Genomic DNA, 20,627 nt, shown 5'->3' on the forward strand with positions numbered 1-20,627 from the left:
GCCTGGGTCTTCTTCCAAGCTCACTCATTATGGGAAGAATTCAACTCCTTGCAGCTGGATGACTGAGGTTCCCGCTTTCTTGCTAACTACAGGCTAGGGATGGTCTCAATAACTGGAAGCCACTTTGGTCCTTGCCACAGGCCACCACTCCCTCACCCACAACATGGAAGCTTCTTCAAGCTTACTTCAGCAGGGTGATGTCATTCCAGCCTGCTAGGATAGTCTTATACGACCCTGGAGCAGTTATCCCACCATTTTTCTCATACAGAGTAATCTAACAAGGAAGTTGTGTCTGACTTTTTGTGACCCCATGGACAGTAGCCTGCCAGGCTCCTTTGTGCATGGGATTTGCCAGGCAAGGATACTGGAGTAGGTTGCCATTTCCTTCTGCTGGAGATCTTACTGACCCAGGGATCAAACCCTGTCTCTTGGCATCTCCTGCATTGGCAGACAAATTCTTTATCACTAGTGCCACCTGGGAAGCCCAGAATGTGAGAAAGAATAAGGAGGGGATAATGTGTTTTTGCTCCCCTAAGTTCTTGTTAGTGAAGTGAAATTGCTCCAGTCAAGTCCAGCTCTTTGCGACCCCGTGGGCTATAGCCCACCAGACTGGCAAGAGTACTGGAGTGGGTTTACTGGAGTGGGTTGCCATTTCCTCCTCCAGGGGATCTTCCCGAGCCAGGGATCAAACAGAGGTCTCCCGCCTTGCAGGCAGACGCTTTACCCTTTGAGCCACCAGGGAAGTCCTTGTTATCTTCTCCTAAAATCCCCCTCCCATCATCCTCCTTCACTAACCCAGTGGGTCTCCACCCGTGGCTCCTTACGTTTAGGACCCCTGTTGGTTGCCTACCCCAGGACCATTTACTCCTTCCTGATAAAATGCTGTTTTGCTCTGGTGCCCACCCTTCTCTCCATCACTGTGTTCTTCAGTAAACACTGTTCTCAGCCCATGCACCAAGGAAGTGAATCCGGATTGGTCTAAGCCAGTCACTCTCCTTGTTAGAGAAAGGTTTAGGAAGGACATGTGGTTACAATTCTGGCCCATAAGAGAAGGGAAATCTGATGATGAGCTTGAAGGAAGGTTTTCCAGGCAGGCCAATAAGAACAGATGTAAGGGGAGAGGCTGTCACTCTTCTGCTGCTGAATATTTGCGAACAGGCAGCCATTTTTTGACTGTCCCAGCTTTAAGTCTGGGATGAAGAAGGCAGAGTAATCTGATAGAAAGAACCTAAGTTCTCTGTGATGTCTTTCTGCCGCTGAATTAGCTATCTCTAGTGTCATCTCCCACATTATGACCTTGTCTTAATGTGAAGCAGTCTCATTATGCTTAAGCCAGGTTGAATCTGGGTTTCCTAACACTTGCAGCTGTAGGTACCTGAATGATTGTATGTGAGTGTGTGCACGGGTATCAGTCTTAAATTGTGGCACCCACCCCAGAGCAGAGTGAATCAGTGTGAAATATTGTGGTTCCCTTACTTTACATACTGCAGTTGGAAGTATGATGATGATGATGAAGGTAATGATAGTAACAGCAGTAATGTGGAGAGGAGCATCCTGTGTCCAGGGAATGATGTCAAAGTTACCAGCAGGCAATATATGCAAATCCATTGCCTCTGATTTTACTGAAGGCATCTAGAAGGATCTAAGTATAGATTTGACATGTTTCCTGTAGTCTTCCAGATTCCGTGCTCCCCGGTTTGAACATCCAGAGTAAGTGTGCCAAGATAGACTGTAGAAGAAATGCTAATGATCTGGTGTTAAGATCTTGATTGACTGCCTCTGTCTGATCCACATCAAGGCAGCAGGGTGGTCCAAATCAGAATTTAGTTGGTTTATGCATATTAAGGTTGTAAGGAGATTAATAGAATTCATGCTCATGCTCGATTAGCATTGGGCCAACAGCATTGATTTTCCAATATAAAATGCACTCTAAATGTTCTTTTTAAATTTGTTTTTTGTTTGCTTTTTTTTTTTTTTTATTGCCACAAACATGCATCTCAGTGGTATAGATGATATAAACTGCATAGTCCTTGACCCAGAAAGTCAAATGAACTCTTGGGAGATTTGTGTCCATCAGAAGTTTAGTTGGCTAGTAATCCTGAGAGCAATTCATCTGCTTCTACATAGTGACTATAACTTGAAAGGTATCTTGTAGCCACTCAACCCATTCACATGCATCTGGAGGAAGAAATAGAGAAGGCAAGTTATCAAGGTATCATACTCTAAGTAAGTGGCTCCCAAACAGAATGCACATTCAATGGGCAGAATATGGAGAAATTGGTCAGCTTTCCATTTGTATTTTATATAAATCTGATAAATAAATGAGGCAAAACAGGGCTTTTTGAAGAACTTGAGAGATTTGTTCATTTTTATCAAATCACATTACTTGAGATAGATTAGTGCTAAGTCTCTAAAAAGAATGCAGTTTTTCTTTTCTTTTCAAGGTGCATGGAAATGAGAATTGAAGCCAAACATCATTTGGGGCGGTCTATTTATAGAGAGATTTGCTGAGGGTATTTGTCATTCATTCAGGAGGACAGCCAACCCTGAGCCCTGGCAGGCATCAGTAGTAAGAGCCAGCTCTTGTGAGGAAAAGAAAATAATCCTTCCATTCTTGAAAATCATTAAAAAGGAATGTTTTCACATCAAAGGCAAGCAAGATATCAGCGAGAGAATGAGAAAATTTAAGGCATTTTTTGTATATAGGCATGCATGTACTGCAGATGTAGATTTACTAGTGTGTTTATCAGGGCACAGGCATGGAGGTGTGTGTTCAGTGGGTTATGTGTGTCTGTATTACATGTTTCTGTGAATGTAAGTAATAATAGCTAATATTTATCAGGTTGGTTCTGCATCCCAGACTCTGCCAAGAGTCTTGTGGAGATTATCTCCTTGAATTATCTCTGCAGCCTGTGTTTTCCTCTCACGAAGAGGTTAATAGAGCTATTAGGAATCAAAACCAGGATTTGGAGCCAGGCAGCTTGACCATTTCAGGCAGTCAGCTCCCCAGAGCCCTCGACCACTGATTACATTACCATGCTGCAGAACCGTGTTTATGTGTGTCTTTGTGTATCTTGTGTTTGTTTTGGAGACAGTCTTAAAGGAGTGCGTGCATGCTCAGTCGTATCTGACTCTTTGCAACCCCTTGGACTGAAGCCCGCCAGGCTCCTCTGTCCATGGGATTCTCCAGACAAGAATACTGGAGTGGGTTGCCATTTCCTGCTCCAGGGGATCTTCCCGACCCAGGAATGGAACCCGCGTCTCTTGTGTCTCCTGCATCGACAGGATTCCTTACCAACTGCGCCACCTGGGAAGCCCTGTCTTAAAGGGGAGCAGTTCTATTATCTGCATTATCATAGAATCAGTAGTTATCTTTCTTAGAAACACACCCATCTTCTTGGTAACATACTGAGTTGAGCAGCAAAAGGAGACTGAAAAGCTAAACCCTCAGTGTGTTTGCATGCAGTTCCTGTTTGTTCTTTGTCTTCATCTTCAGACATAGCCCATACAGTTTTCATTCTGGTGCCTTGCGTCTGGCCTCTAGTGGGTAAAACTTGTGATGTTTGGGACTGGACATTTCAGGGATTTGGACTCTCTTTAACCACATCTTTACATAGATTTCTAGGAGTCATCTCAGAATTAGCCCATCAAAAACAATTGACCAATAGTCATCTCCTCACCAGACTGGCTTCTTCCCACTGTCCATCATTCTCAGTAAGTAGCCATCTCTCCAATGGCAACTGCTCAGGAAAAAAAGCCTTGAACTCATTTTGGTTTCTCTCTTTTTCTCACACTGCACCTAACTCACTAAGAAACTCTGTGGACTCTGTTTCAGAATATGCCAAGAACACACCACTTCTTACCATTTCCACTGCAGTGGCCCTCACTTAAGCTGTCATCTGTCTATGAAAATGCTAGTCCTTTCTCCATGCATGTGCATGCTAAGTCACTCAGTCATGTCCGACTCTTCGCAACCCTATGGACTATAGCCCACCAGGCCCCTCTGTCCATGGGGATTCTCCAGGCAAGAATACTGGAGTGGGTTGCCATGGGCTCCTCCAGGGGATCTTCCCTACCCAGGAATCGAATTTGCATCTCATGTCTCCTGCTTTGGCAAATGGGTTCTTTACCGCTAGTGCCACTTGGGAAGCCCTTCTCCATGTATAAACCAGTGCGATCCTTTACAGATACAGGTCACTCAGGGTCGGGCAGTGACTTTCCATCACACTGGGAATGAATCCAATGTCCTCCCCGAGGCCTCTGAGGTCCTGTAGGATCAGCCTCTGCCTGTATAACTTTGCCTTTGTCCCCTGCCTCCTCCTCTCCCTCCCAGCCTGTCCCAGTCAGTGGTGCCTAAGCTCCTTGGTGTTCCTCAAACACACAGAACACTTTCCCAGCTCAGGGTGGGAGGATGACCAGGATCACAGGGTGCTGGTGGGGGATGTCCTAAAGTGGCCCTTAAAGATGTACCCAGAACGGGGAGACAGCATTTGGCCAACAAAGTCGCACCCCCATCATTGGAAGTGAGATCATGGCAGCTAAACCCCAGAAAGAGTGTTCCTCCAGGGTGAAGTCTTTGAAGAGCGGTGATCAGAGGCCCCGTGTCTCCATTAGGCCGGGGGAAACGGCTTTGCAGGTGTCACACATGCACTCTGTGATGAGCTGACGAGGGCACAGCACGGATTTGGCAGTCTTGAGAGACCTGGATTTGATTCCTGACTCCACCGCTTCCTGTCAGAATAACAGTGGGCAGACACTTAACCTCTTGGAGTCTCATTCTCCTCATAGTTCAGATTTTTGCAGTGATTTATGCTCCTGCAGTAATAGTTTGGGTTTGTCAAAAATCTGCATATACCCATGGGAGTGTAGCATGTAAGTGCTGTACCAATTCAAAATATGAGCAGGATCAAGTTAAAGATAATTTTGGTTAAAGGGACCAAAAAAATCCAACTTACAGTAATTTAAACAAGGGTGGGTTGGTTTTTCTCACATAGTAAGAAGCCTGGAGATAAGAAGTTGCTGGCCTTGGCTTAGTCATTCAGCAAAGCCATCACCATCTTCCTCCTCTCTGCTCCGTCACTTTGACCTGTTGGCTTATGTCCTCTTGTTCATTGTCATGGGATAGCAAGAGGGCTGCTGCAGCTCTAGACATTATGTCTGTGTCAAGACAGGAAGGAAGAGAGAAAGATCAGACCAACCCAGTCCTCCCTCTTTTATCAGGAAAGCAAAACTCTGGAGAAATCTGCATTGGATGTACATTGCCTTGGTCAGGACTGTGTCATAAGCTATTTCCGGCTGTAAGGAAAGCTGGATGTACTGATGTTTCAAGAAAAATGAAGGTTTAGTAAGAGAAAGAGAAGTAGAGACTGAAAGTTGGAAACACAGCTAACAGAATCTGCCGTGGGTGGGGGTTGGGGGGTGGGGTGGCAGAGTCCCACAGGGAAACAAAGGGTTGAGAACTGCTTTGGGAGAGATCTAAAGTCCATTGAGATATAATCCAGTCTGTAAGGAATTTACAAATTTAGGGTGGGGAGACACACAAAAGGTGGTGCTAGTGGCAAAGAATCCACCTGTCAGTGCAGGAAACGCAAGAGATGTGCATTCTATCCCTGAGAAGATCCCCTGGAGAAGAAAATGGCAACCCACTCTGGTGTTCATGCCTGCAAAATCCCGTGGACAGAGAAGCCTGGTGGGCTACAGTCCATTGGGGTGCAAAGAATCAGACACGACTGAATGACTAAGCGTGCATGCACACATGCACGACACACAAAAAGATAGTAAGGTGTTACAAACTGAAATAAGAACTGTATTGTGATGCAAACATTGTTATTGTAGACCCAGGGAGCAATTAGTTCTGATTGGAAAGACGGAGGCAGCTTCATTCATCTCTTTGAGCACTTCCTTTGTACCAGGCATTTCAACAGTAATTGCTGAAGTCTCCCCAGTGAACAAGACAGAAAACCTGCCTGCCCTCACATGGAGCTCTTTAAAAAGAAGGACAAGAAACAAATGAACAAATAAAGAAAATGAACTCCAGTTGTGACAGTCTGACATAGCAGGTGGCTTTCCCTAAGGGTGAGAGGGTATTCCCGAGGTACCTAGGCTCAGAGGAAGGAACATATCATCCTCTTCGGTCACTTGTGGCTGAAATTCCGAGTAAGGAATATGGTCAGATTGGGCTTGCTGCAAATGCTGGCTTGGTCACAGTAAGCAAGACTGTGGCTTACCACTTGGCTTTACCACTTACATTATGACCTCCAGGATCATCATCTACAAATTGGAATAATAGTCTCTCCAAGAGCTGTAGAGTGGGTTTAATAGGAGAGTGCATGTCAAGTGTCTGCCATACAGTAACTGCCTCATAGGGTGGATTGGAGGATTAAAAGAGATGATATATGTGAAGTTTTAGGAATAGTACATGACACATCCTAAGGACTCAAATGTCAGCTGTAACTAACACCCTGGCTTTCTCCTCCACATAAAATGAGGAAGTTAACACAAGCTGGCTTCCTCCCCCATCCTCCACCCCCTCACTACTTGTGTTTTGTTACTACAACTTGTGGTATTTTTATTACTGTGAAAACGAAATTATGTGTCATCTGTTCTAAATTATATGTCATCTGTTTCATTAAGTATTTATAACAGGTGAATTGTCTTCGTGAACTGTTTATACCATTTTAACTTAACCACGTTTGAATTATTTCAAGCACAAGTTCTTTGATGCCTCCTGTTTTCCATATTTTCCAATGCTTTTGTTTTCTCTGCTCCTGAACAGTCATTTGTCTGGGCTCAGAACACTTGGGTCATAACTTTGCCTTACGTTGTTTCATATTGGAGAAGAGAAACTTGAAGTGAGTCTTAGCTTTCTTCCTTCATGGATGACCCACTTTCCTTCCTATGTGTTTGGATTGGCCTCCTTTTCTTCTGACACCTGGATGTTCTGACAGGACACTTGAACCCGCTGGCAGGAAAAGAGATTGTGTCTTTTTAGCCAGATGACCCGACACTTGGTGGTTCCCTCATTGATGGGTTTAAGTCTCCTTCCCTCATTTAGCCCAGGAATTCTCTCTTATCTTTGAATCATGCTTCTGCTGTAGTCATTCTGAAGTCTTCTTCAAGACCTAGTTGTTTCTTCATATCCTCTCTCATATCATCTTCTCTGATGATTTTCAACTTCTTGTATCTTTACAGTAGGTCTGGTGTTTCGTGAGAGCTTCTCAAACATGCCCCCACCTCACAAGATCACCCTTCTGCAGAACAAGTCCTTTTTGCTTTTACCTTTCTTGTTTTAAATTTTATTCTGATATTGGTTCAGTTCAGTTCAGTTCAGTTGCTCAGTCGTGTCCAACTGTTTGCGACCCCTGAATCACAGCACGCCAGGCCTCCCTGTCCATCACCAACTCCCAGAGTTTACTGGTTGCTATAAATTCTTTTCTTAACTCTAGCAGATCTCTTCTTCCTTTCTAATTGAGTTTGATCATCTCAGCTTTCATAGCTTTTTTTTTTTATAGATTATACCTTTCCAAGTGTATTGAAAGCACAAAATAGAGTGTAAATAAAATTTACTTTTTATTCCAACAGTAAGCATTTTCATAACTGTGTTCTCCCTTTACCACCCGAGTGTTATAGTATTTACTTATTTTAGGTTTTAGAGGTTGTACAGGCACCATATTATGTTTTATGTTCTTAAATTTCTCAGTGAAATGAGCTTTTCAAGATCTGGAATTTCTGCCTAAATGTAGCGAGAGAAGTCACCCGGATGACTTGAATATTCACGTAGATGATGTTCGAGTCCTTGTGTCATGTCTTGAGCCAGAAGAGAGGTCAATGTAAGTACATGTTGTTAGCTGACTGATAGAACAGCCTCGGTGATCACACAGAATAGCAGACAGAGCATCTTCAGCACATGTTGGCCATTGGCGGCAGCTGTGTGTGTGTGCTCCGTTGCTCTGTCGTGTCTGACCCCATGGACTACTGCCCGCCAGGCTCCTCTGTCCATGAGACTTTCCAGGCAAGGACACTGGAGTGGATTGCTCTTTCCTTCCCCAGGAGGTCTTTCTGACCCAGGGGTGGAACCGGTCTCTCTCACGTCTCCCGCGTTGGCAGGCAGATTCCTTACCACCACGGCACCTGGGAAGCTCGCAGCAGCAGCAGTGTTGATCAGTTTGACTTTGTAAAATTTTAAATTCATCCTCCATATGCATGTTGAGTGAATCAAGTTAAAGATGAATGACAAACTGAGATAAATGTTTGCCACACAAATGGCAGAGTTTTTGTAAATCTATAAAATATGTACATAACAATAAAAAGATCTATTCACCTCCTAGAAATTGACCAAATTTTGAACAGTTAGTTTCTGCCAATACAAGCCACATAGTTTAGCTCATAAACATATAAAAAGGAAATTTATCCCTACTGACAATTAGGAAATTGGAAGTTTATAACCATTTTCTGCCTATGAAATTGGCATATATTTTGAAAGTTAATTATAAGAAGTATTGACCAAGGTATGGAGAAAAAGACATTCTCCTATACCAACCAGTGGACTGTGACTGTAAATATACAGATATAGACAAGCAAGTGTTCTTCCAGCACTAAAGCTCTTTATCTTTGCACATGTGTGCAAAGATGTATGTACAAAATATTTATCCCAGTGTTGTTTATAATAGAAAATAAGCCAGTGAGAGTGAGGATAGACTCTTGTAATAAGCACACAGTCAGTAGTCAGTGCGTCAAAAAAGGCAGACGTTTATTTTTCCCTCACATAGACTTCAGGGTAAACTGTTTAGGTTAGCAGGGCAGCTCGACTCCATGAGTCACCCTAGCACCCATTTCCTTCCAACACGTGCTCCACCATCCTCTAGGGCAATGTTGTAACTCCACAGTTGAAGCAGGATCTACGCCACTCCGTCACTGCAGCTGGAGTGAAGCAGGAAGAGAGGATGTGCAGGTATGCACCCAGCCTAAAGGTCTAGCTTCAGAAGTGACACGTGTCATTTCAGCATATTCCATGAGCAAGAACGCTGTCTCATTTCCTCATTTATCTGCCGAAAGCTTTGGGATATGTAATGTAACTGTATAGCCAGGAAGAGATGAAAATGAATTTTGGTAAACAAAAGCAGGTCTCTGCCTCAAAAAATACTAGAAGCAGTCAAATATCCATCAATAGAGAAACAGTTAATCCAATACCTCCATTTTATGGAATATTAGACCACAATAAAAGAGTGAGTTACATCCCCCGTGCTTTTTTTCCACTCACAAGACTGAGTTTAGCGCTATAATATGAGTATCATGGATCTGCCCATATATCTCCCTGAGTGAGATGAAAACTTGAGGACCAGGGGCGTGCCATTACCTCTCCTTGTCCCTAGAGGGATATGTGACAAAGCAGATAATCAATAAGTATTTACTGAAGTGAAAAGATCCTTTTACCCACTTAGTTTAAAAAGCTTTTATTAAGTGGCTGCCTGAGTCTTCTCGGGCATCTTATCCACTCCTCAAATTTTTTCGTTTCTCTCCTTTGTTCTGTGTATTTCATCCCAGCCAATTTCTGTCCCTATCTCTTCTGGCTGTACTTTAAGAACACTAACTTCATTTTTTATTTATTTTTTTAAGTTTCTGGCTGTGTCCCACAGCATGTGGGATCCTTGTTCCCCGACCAGAGGTGTGGAACCTGTGCCCCCTACATTGGAAAAGTCTTAACCACTGAATCACCAGCCGTACACATATGAACCAGGGAACAATCAAACATGTTTTAATAAATAAAGGAGTGCTTCAGTATGAACTCATGGTTTTTTAATAGTTGTGTAGATTCATGTAAAAATAAATATAGATATGTGTATATGGGTTTATGAGTAGACATTAATGTATTTCCTAGTTCTGTCCCCTGAGATAGCTAAAGCCACTGACACCCCAATAGTAATAAGCACATCTGGTACCCAGAGAGCAGTTTAAAGTACCACTGCCCAGTAAAACTAACCAGGGCTCCTCGGAGAAATGCTGGCTCCAAGACTGGAATGAGGAGAATGAGATAAGCATGGAGAACCTGTAGTGTCAGAAAGTAAGGAAGTCTTCAGAGATAATCAGGGCACTTGGAAAAGGACACAGATTCAAACCTAAAGGAGCTTCCAGTGACCAAACCTGGGACAAGTTGAGCAACGAAATAAATAACAGTAGTAGTAAACTGTAACTCGTAGAATAAAGAAAAGATCCATCAGTCCATACTAACAGAAATAGCCAATTGAATAAATAGATGAAAAGAGGAATTCTACAGTAGAATACTAATTAACATAGAAGGATAATGGAAGTAGAATATCACCATTAGGCAAGCACTAAATAATGAAGTTTTATAGGCAGAAGTCATTGATGGATGCTGAAATTAGAAAACAAGTGTGTGATGAGAAACAGGATGCTTACATTGTCTCAAAGTAGTCCCCCTGTGTGAAACTCATTCATTATAAAGAGAAAAATACTTTCGAGTGGAACAGCCTGGCAAATATCACTTCAACCAAGTGACCAAAGTTAGTATCACCAGTAACAGGACAAACTGACATCAGATACCTCCTGATATGCTGCACTGAGAAGAACACATCACTTTTGTCTTAATCTTAACCAAATAAATAAATATATATATTAAAAACCAATCTTAACCAAATAAATAAATAAATATATATATATACACATAAATGTGTGTATATATATATATTAAAAACCAATCTTAACCAAATAAATAAATATATACACATAAACGTGTGTGTGTGTGTGCATTTATATATATATATATAAAACCTCAATCTAATAATGAGAAAACACCAGGCAAACCGAAATTGAAGAACATTCTACAAAATACTGCTTAGTAGTCTTCAAAAAATCAAAGTAAGAAAGACAAGAAAAGTGAGGACCTGATATAGATTGAAGAGACTGTGACTGTGGAGGGACTTCCTGGTGGTTCAGTGGTTAAGACGCAGCCTTCAAATGCAGGGGGTGCATGTTCAATCCCTGGTTGAGAAACAGGACCCCACATGTAGCAGGGTGCAGTCAAAAATTAAAAGTAAATAAGTAAACAAACACAATGTTATAAATAAATTATACTTCAATTTTAAAAAGAGACTATGGAGATGTAACTAAATGCAATATGGATTGCATTTAGCAATAAATGCTTAATTGCATCCTGAACCAGGAAAAAGACATTAAGGGACAAACTGGAAAAAGTCAAATAAGATCTATAGATAATAGTTTTATATCAGTGTTAGTTTCTTGGTTACAATTAATTTACTATAAATGTTAACATTAGGGAAAAGTGAGTGAAACTTATATAGGGATCCTACTATTTTGCAATTGTATTACTAAAGTTATTTTAAATAAAAGGTTTTAAAAAAGAATAGGCCATGCAGTTTTCACTGGATTGGTCTTTCATAGAGAAACACTCCAGAGCCCTGCTAAAGTGAAGAATTTCGAATAATTTTCTAACCATCGAATAGCTAATGTTTAAAATCAGTAATTTTTTTCCTTCATTTGGCACAACCTAACTCTGGGTTTCTTTCTTAATTATCTGAAAGTAGCAATTCTGTTCATTTGACTAAGGAAACTGCCCTAACCCGTATCTTATCTTTAGCTAAGTGGTTGTTAAAACCAAAGAATGCATCAGTGAGGCTTTGAACAGAGTTGGGATTCTACATGCTCTTCTGATTCTCCAGCCTGCCTTTACAAAGTGCAAGCTGTTAAACCAAAATCGTTTACTGGGTTCCTATAAATCTAATGTGCAGCTTTAGAGGGGTTCTGCAGTGCTTTGAAAATGAAAAGTCAAGGATCATACATAGCATATAAAATACACAAAGGATTCAGCTTATAAATGGACTTAATCCATTAGCCACTTTTTTCAAGACCCAAGCAAGTTTTTCTTGAGTTAACACAATACAAAATAGCAGAATGAGGGTATGAAAAAAGTCTCCAGATGTGGACCTAGATACTTGGGGTCAAGTTCTTCTTTTTAATTGAAGTATGTTTAACTTACAGTAGACTTCCCTGCTGGATCAGACTATAAAGAATCAACCTGCAATGCAAGAGACCTGAGTTGGATCCCTGGGTCAGGAAGATCCCCTGGAGAAGGAAATGGCAACCCACTCCAGTATTCTTGCCTGGAGAATCCCATGGAGGGAGGAGGTTGGCAGGTGACAGCCTATGGGGTTGCAGAGTCAGACACGACTGAGTAACTTAACTTTTGATTTTCAATATTGTTATTAGTTTTCAGTGTACAACATACTGATTCAATATTTTTATGCATTATACTCCATATAAAGTTATTATAAAATACTGGCTATATTCCCTGTGCTGGCCATCTTTGCAACCTATTTTTTAAAAACTTTATTTTCTATTGGAATATAGTCAATTAACAAAGTTACGATAGTTTCAGGTAAACAGCAAAGGAATTCAGCCATACATATACATGTGTTCATTGTCCCCAAAACTCCTCTCCCATCCCGGCTGCCACATAACATTGAGCAGAGTTTCATGTGTTATAGAGTAGGTCCTTGCTGATTGTCCATTTTAAATATAGCTGTGTGTACATGACTGTCCCAAACCCTAACTATTCTTTTCCCCCATTCTTAACCCCTGGCAATGTAAGTTGGTCCTCTAAGTCTGTGAACCCGTTTCTGTTCTGTAAGTAAGTTCATTTGTATCATTTGTTTTTAGATTCCATATGATATTCATATGATGTCATATGATATTTCCCCTTCTGCCTGACTGACTTCATTCAGTATGACAATCTGGAGGTCCACCCATGCAAGTTATTTTATAAATAAGTAGTAGTAGTTTGAATGTCTTATTATCCACATATATAGTATTTAATATTGTATATTGTACATATATAATTGTATACTATATTATATCAATATACAATATATATGCGTGTATGTACTACATATTTCAATCACTTGCCTCCTGTTTAAGTCTGCCTTCCTTCAGCACCAGTCCAGTTTACAGCCGGAAGGACTTGACATGAAGAACGTGTGTTCTGTTTCTTTGCTAGCTCCAGGTCCTCACCTCTGTGTGACTCAGGCTCACAGAGTGAGTGGTTCATAGTACCCTCGCAGTTAACTTAGATGGAGATGGAAGTTCCTCTTCAAAATAAGTGCAGTGCTCCCAAGAGCTCGTGACCTCCTTCTTCTGTATAGTGAGGATGCGCTAGATTATGGTTCAGTAACGAACACCCCAAGATAACCCAGGAGCACCTCCTTCTTCTCCTCTGTCAGGTCTAGCCCCTCTGCTGGGTCTGGGCTGTAGGACGGAGAGAAAGGGACAAGAGTCTCGGTGGCCCACAGCTTCTGACCTTTTCTGTAGGTTGTTGCTGCTTCTCTGGCTAGCCCTTTCTGACTGAGGACGCTGTACTACTGGTCTCAGTCGAGCTTCGCTTGAGGGCCCTGCAGGGTGTCCCCCCAGACCCCTCTCCCCAGAAAGCTCCCTGAAGTGGAGCACTGGCTTCACATAGCCACTGCCAACTTCAGACCGACAGCAAAGCACATTCCTGGCACGTATCTAAAAGGTGGGGAGAACAGCACTGTATTGCTGTTTACACACAGAAGATGCCCAAATTAATGGTTCAGAACACCAGCCATCTCGTCAGTGGATGACTCTGTGGGTCGACAGTTTGATGAGGATTGAGCTGGGCAGTTCCTCTGTTCTCATCTGGATCCTTGATTCCCTGCAGGGAGCAGGGTGGCTCTGCTTCTGCATCACTCGGGTGATGGGGGTGGTTTCTGGACCCTGTGCTCCCATCGTCCTTCAGGCTGCGTCATGTTTGTGCATACGGCAGCTGGGCCGGTTTCCGAGGTAGAAGACAAGTGTTCAGGACATCTTGAAGTCTGGGCTTGGAAATGGCTTTGAAGTTGCTTCTGCCACCTGCTGTTGGTCAAACACCCGCAAACCAACAGGATTCAAGGAGCTCCAGCTTGGATGGGCGGATCTTGAGGTCACCTTGCCAAGGAGCTTGGGAAGGGTAAAGTAGAGAATTGTGGCATCCACCCCAAGCACTAAACCCGCCACATCTTCGTGATCTCCTGCAGGGAAGGCTGGGGGCTTGGTGCGGAGGTGGCTGGACTCGGCAAGTTTGATGAAGTCATCTGTGTGTCCAGTAGGGCTGTCTAATAAATGGAGGCCTTTATTAGAACAGTGTGATCAGCACTTTCTGTCTACAACTTTGGGGCTTAGACATTAATTCCAGGCAACAGGCATGGATATTCAATTATGAGGGAAAAACTGCCTTTCAGGTGAAGTGACCTATGACAGGTCATGCAGCTGCCTGCCAAGTGGTTCATTTCTTTTGTCTGGGCAGAGGGGACACTCTGCACTAAGAGCTGATGATTTAAAAGCATAATAAGAAGGGAGGAGAGGGTGAGACGTATGGAGAGAGTAACATGGAAACTTACGTTACCGTATGTAAAATAGATAGCCAACAGGAATTTACTGTATGTCTCGGGAAACTCCAACAGGGGTGGGATAGGGCAGGAGGTGGGAGGGAGGTTCATGAGGGAGGGGATATATGAATACCTATGGCTGATTCGTGTTGAGGTTTGACAGTAAACAACAAAATTCTGTAAAGCGATTATCCTTCAATTAAAAAGTAAATTAATTTTAAAAAACCAAGCAATCAAAATAAAATGAGGTAGAAGGGTAAAAAAAAAAAAAGCATAATAAGTAACCTAGACTTTTAAAAGGTCACTGTGGCTGGGATGGCAAGAGCAAGGTGGATGGCAATCTCAGCTGTCACTGGGACCCAGAATCTACCAGTCCTTGAAGCCCGTGGCAAGGAGCTTTTCTTTAAATTTATAGAGAACAGGTGCTTCCCTGGCAGTGCAGTGGTTAAGACTGCACTTTCAATGCAGGGGACATGAGTTCGATCCCTGGTCAGGAAGCTAAGACCCCACATGCCTCATGGCCAAAAGAATAAAATAAATTTAATTTATAAAGGACAAAGGGAACTTTGTAAAGGGTTTTGAACAACAGGTTCACGTGGTCACATCTGTGTTCCCAAAATATCCTCTCAGTTCCCATGGGAAGACTAGATTGGAGAGGCAGGCTGGACCAAACCGCGTTAGGATTCCTCCAGCCCGTGTGGTGCTTCTTCATAGGCCCCAAAAGCAGAGGCGAGATGGCCTAGTTTTGCCAGGATCAAAACCAAGAGGCAGGGCAGGGGCGGAGCGGAGAAAGTCGGGTGGATAATTCCACACGGTGTTCTCCTCAAACACACACACACACTTATCCACATGCTTTGGAGCCCAGCAGGTTTGGGAGGCTCTGGTTTATGTTCTGTGATGCTTTAGCCACTTTAATTCCCAGTCGATGGCCTCCTCTGCTTTGCTGTGTGAACAGACAAATGATGGGGCCAAGGGACCCCAGCAGAGAAAGGCCGGCACAGACCCCAGCATGATGGACCCAGCCTGTGATCCTAGGAGTTCATACACTTAATGTTTCCAGTGATTCCATTTTGAAAGGCAAACAGTGTCCAAAACCATGAGCCATTTTGAAGCACATGGGTTGGTGCCCAGGGCGGCAGGGAGGAGGAGGAGGGGTGGAGTGGGGGCCGCTGACATCAGCCTCCACAGGGGCTGAGGGTGTCGGGAATGGAGCAGCCCACGGAACAGGCCTCACCCCCACCCCCCAACACTCACAGCAGGAGCCTGCATGGTTGATCGTAAGTCTGTTCTGTCGTTGCATTGCAGCTCCAGAAACTAAAACGATCACTTTCTTTCAAGACCAAGAGTTTACGGAGCAAAAGTGCTGACAACTTCTTCCAGCGAACCAACAGCGACGTGAAGCTGCAGGCGGACGTGCTGGCGGAGGTCAGCCCCAGCTCCAGCCCACTCCCTGCCCCCGGAAGCCTGACCTCCACACCCACCAGGGCCGGCCTATACCCCGGCGGCGGCGGCAAGGCCCACGCCTTTCAGGAGCACATCTTCAAGAAGCCCACTTTCTGTGACGTCTGCAACCACATGATCGTGGGTAAGCCCTGCCCCTGTACCCCTGCTGCTGGTCCCCGCAGCTCTGGAAAGCCAGATGAGAGGGGTGCACCTGAGTCCAGGTCCCTGTGGACAGACTCTGAGACTGTCTGGCAGCGGGGAGGATCGTTTGGGATCGTCTGGAGGAACACCGGGCTTCCCAGATGGCATTAGTGGTAAAGAACCCACATGCCAGTGCAGGAGACATAAGAGATGCAGGTTCAATCCCTGGGTTGGGAAGATGCCCTGGCGAAGGAAATGGCAACCCACTCCAGTATTCTTGCCTGGAGAATCCCCTGGACAGAGGAGCCTGGCAGGCTACAGTCCATAGAGTCACAAGGAGTCGGACACGACTGAGCGACTTAGCATGCACGCACTCATGAGAGCACACTATGTGTCAAAGGTAAGGGAAGCAGGGCTGGGCAGAGGAGAAGCTGGGTAATGGTGCGGATGTGACAGAGCCTTCAGCTGCTCCCTGGAGTGCTCCTCAGCCCTGTTCAGTCATCTCGCTTTGAGGCCAGAGATCCGGGACTTTGTACCCTGCATCACCTCTCACCGGATATCGGCAGCCCCCAGGTAGAGGGCCACATCTTGGACAAAGCGGCTCTTTTTAGCCAAGGGCAGTTGGAGTTCGAATGCCTCCGATGTGTAAGGGGATCTGAGCGCTGCATTGAGGGTCCATTCGTGTTTGCATGGCTGTGTCTGCCTGAGGTCAGCTGGGCAGGGGGTCTGTGGCGTGGTGAGTGAGCGAGGCAGGCAGGTGTGGAAGGTAGGAGACATCCCTCGGGAGGCACTGACCCAGAGCAGAGGATTCAGTGGTAATGGTGGTCACCAACTCTGGACCCCGGGAAGGACTCACTCCTGGTACCACAAAGAAATGGTAGTGGCCTGAGTGTCTTAGGGCTTGTGTCCAGAAGAAGAAAGTGACCTATAAAATGTCCCAACCAGAAGGAAAACATAGCCATTCGGAATCACATGCACAGGGGCTCCACACTTGACACCCCCTGCCTCGTGGCAGAAACCCAGTGACCAAACAGATAGAGGAAACCATAAAAGGAAAGGGACTTTGGGTGGGACCAGAGTGAATTGAAACCAGTTATTTCAAGACAGCAGCATGTCCTAAGTGATTGACTGGTCCACTGCAGAACAAGGGCGGAGGGGGAAGGGATGCCCACATTGCTCTCAAGGGGGTGGTTAGGATGCACTCACCCACCCTAGGAGAAGTTGAAGGGCAGAAACCCAGAATTAAGAGAGGAAATGAGGCTGAAAATCAAAAAGATGCAAAGCTGACCGAGCTGGGAGCTTGTCCTGCAGAGACGGAGCCAAGCGAAGCCTGGAGATCCTGGACCATGGCTGAGAGGGATGCAGGTGTGGGAGACAGCCCTTCCCCACCTGGGGTCCCAGGGCTAGGCCCACACCGTGCCTTCTGCTCACTTATGGCCTGGATGCTGTGGCACTGGGCTGGCCAAGGCTTGAGACAAGAATACTTTAAGATCAAGAGCCTGATTCCCGAGCTGGGAGCCAGGGCCCCATGTGACCCTGACATGTTGTTCCTCTCGCCTTCCAGCTCCTCAGCCCTGACACCCACCTTTCCCAGCCCGCAGTTTCCCCTTAAGTGCCCAGAGTCTCTTCTGAGCATGATAGTTGTCTTAGGCCGGATTCCCCAGAAACAGAGCTGAGACAGGGACTCACATGCCCGTGATCTATTGAGAGGACAAGAAGGGGAAATGGAAACCGATGGGCAAGGAAGGGACTAAACTAGGACGTGGTCTTAGGTGGATCTTGCGGGAGCGCTGGAGCATGAGTTTCAGCAGTTGGTCCTTCCTCAAGGCCAGCCTTTGGTATCAGTGGGCTTCCCTTCTCCTCCCATGATGGAGGTCATTTCAAACCCCTGAGCAAAGTGGTTCGTGCTCTGCTGAAGGCAGTTCTCTCGAGAAAAGGGACAGCTGTGAGCTCTGACCAGCCAGCAGGGATACCACTGGTGTATTAGTGGGGTTTTACTACTAAAACAAGTCACTACAAACTTGGTAATTTAAAACAATAGTTTTATCATCTTCTAGTTCTGGAGATCAGAAGGCCACAGTGAGTCTCATGGGACTGAAATCAAGGTGTGCAAAGAGCTGCAGTCCTTTCTGGAGGCTGTAGGGAAGAATCTGTGTTCTCGTCTTTTCCAGCTTCTAGCGGCTACGTGCACCGTGGCTTGTGGCCGCTTGTCATCTTCAGTGCAGTGGAGCAGGGCCATGGCAGGTCACACCGCCATCTCTTTGGTCCTGACTCTCCCCTTTCCCAAGGACCCTTGTGATTATACTGGACCTACCTGAATAAACCAGCATGACCTTCCCATCTCAGAGTCACCTGATTAGCAGCCTTACTTCCACTTGCACCCTTGAGTTCCTCTTGCCACATAACGTAATCATCCAACCTCTGGGGATTAGGACATGGACATCTTTGGGAGGCCATTGTTCTGCCTGTTCACACCCAGGAAAGAGTATCTGGGCAGGGCATCAGCAGTACCCACCACAGCAATGGAAGAAAGCCTGAGCTAAAGATCACAGGACTGGCCTCTGTTGATTCCTTTCCATCCTGGCTCTGATACCAGTCATGCGAGTTCAATCCTTGGGTCAGGAAGATCCCCTGGAGGAGGGCATGACAACACACTCCAGTATTCCTGTCTAGAGAATCCCCTGGACAGAGGAGCCTGGAGGGCTACAGGCCATAGGGTTGCAAAGAGTCGGTCACCACTGAAGCAACTTAGCACAACCGTGTTTTTTGTGCGCCCTAAAGATTGTCTATGATTCTGCATTTCCTATTTTGTGAGGGATGTGAACAAGTGAGCAGGCATCTAGAAGAAAGTGATCAGAGTGGTGAGTGCATGCCAGGATAAGATTGTGAGGAAACTCTGGGAGTTTGATTTGGAAAAGACTTTGGGTGTGCAACGGTGTTTTAAAATCCTGTATTGGAAAAGTCAAGAGACTCACTTTCTATGGCTTTAGAGGGAAGAGTTGGGAACCAGGGGTAAAGCTAAAAGGCAAATAAATTTCAGGGACGAGATAACCGTGTAACTGATGTAACTGACTGGTAACTGAAGGGTTTACCTTCTGAGTAGCAAGTAGTTTTAACTTCTCCCAGGTGTAGATTGTCTTAAAGTAGGCCCCCTACTTAACTGTCTGATATTCTTTGAAATGAGATTTGGAATGTTTGCCGCTTCCCAGAGAGTTCAGTGTCTGTCATCAGCCATGCACATATCAGTGGTTTCCAACATGGCCAGGACCAAGTTGAGTGGTGCCCTTCACCAAGACCCAGTTAAGGGGGAGGGGTGATTCAAAACGGGGAGCAACGTCAGCCCCTCTTGCAGCCGCACACACAGGCCTGTCCTCACCCTCAGAAAACCCTCACGTAACCACACTCTCATTTTCTAGTCACTTTCGTTATTCGTGTTCCTCCTTCCAACAAGCCGCGGTTAGCAACAGTGCTTTGCGTCAGTCAAGGATTTCCGGAAAAAGTGTCACAACTGCTTTAAGATTCCAGCTTCCTTTTACTATTACTTAGAATCTTCAGGCATTGCAGAAGGAAATGGCAACCCACTCCAGTGTTCTTGCCTGGAGAATCCCAGGGACGGGGGAGCCTGGTGGGCTGCCGTCTATGGGGTCGCGCAGAGTCGGATGCGACTGAAGCGACTCAGCGGCAGCAGCAGCAGCATCTTCAGATCTGCTGGGGTTCGGCTGATCCAGACTCAGCTCAGTTATCGCGTCTTCTGTCTCTTCCTTGTCTCTCACCCTGTCCTTGGATGCATGGGTCTGGTCAAGCCACGTCCTTCTGATGGCAAAGACAAGTGGAACTGTACAAAGCTCCCTAGGACCTTGGGTTGGAGGTCGTGCCCTTTGACTTCTGCGGACACTCCACCAGAATGTGGGTCAAACCCTTGTCTATGAATGGAGAAGACACTCTGCCCCTAGCAGCAGGGACAGCAGAGCCACCTGGCAGAGGACAGGGTGAAAAATGTTAATAATCCAGCCCATCACCAGGCTTAGGATGGCTCTGCATCACGGAGCCTTGCTTGTCTGGGAGACACTGCTGAGTCTTGGAGCTGAACCACCTTCCATGTCCCTTCTGCATCTGGAAGTGATGCCTGGCTCCTGACTGTTTCCGTGGCAGGGGTTTGGATGGAGGGTCAGGGAGGTGGGGTAGGTTGTTCATCATCTCTCATGCTCAGAACTCTGAGGCAGTTTGGTCTGCAACTTGGTTTTCGTGTCTGCCTTCCCCGCTTTGGAATCCAACGCTTCACTTTCAGTTTCCACACAGATTTCCACCAGGCCTTTTCAAGGCAGTGCTATTCATAACCTTTAAATAGGTGATCATGAGTCTCAATTTTCCATCTCATTGTGACAAGTGTGAAAAGACAAACAGCCCATGTCTTTTTAAAACAAGTAACGGAAATGAATTCATCTCTGAGGAATGTAACATTCCTTAACCCTAAGGAGGATTCCAGGTACACCTCAAGTACAGACACAGTTTGGAAAGGTTCTATTTTGAAAAATCACACTCCCCAAAATGCTTTGTGTTAAAGAGACTCTCACGCTCCTTTTCTCTTCTGGAATTAAATGTATAGTGTAACTGCCTTTTTATCTTAAG

At 45.1% G+C, this 20,627-nt stretch overlaps 1 protein-coding gene across 4 annotated transcripts in view; it reads left to right on the forward strand.

Annotated features, from left to right (window-relative positions):
• Window positions 1-20,627, forward strand: part of STAC (SH3 and cysteine rich domain) — a 112,468-nt gene that overhangs the window by 27,205 nt on the left and 64,636 nt on the right. For all 4 annotated transcript variants that reach the window (XM_061127746.1, XM_061127748.1, XM_061127747.1 and 1 more), the window contains exon 2: window positions 15,720-15,999. In XM_061127746.1, coding sequence (XP_060983729.1) covers window positions 15,720-15,999 — 280 coding nt within the window. The remainder of the gene's footprint in view (window positions 1-15,719; window positions 16,000-20,627) is intronic.

Source organism: Dama dama, chromosome 24 (genome assembly GCF_033118175.1).
Source record: "Dama dama isolate Ldn47 chromosome 24, ASM3311817v1, whole genome shotgun sequence".
Lineage (NCBI taxonomy): Eukaryota > Metazoa > Chordata > Mammalia > Artiodactyla > Cervidae > Dama > Dama dama.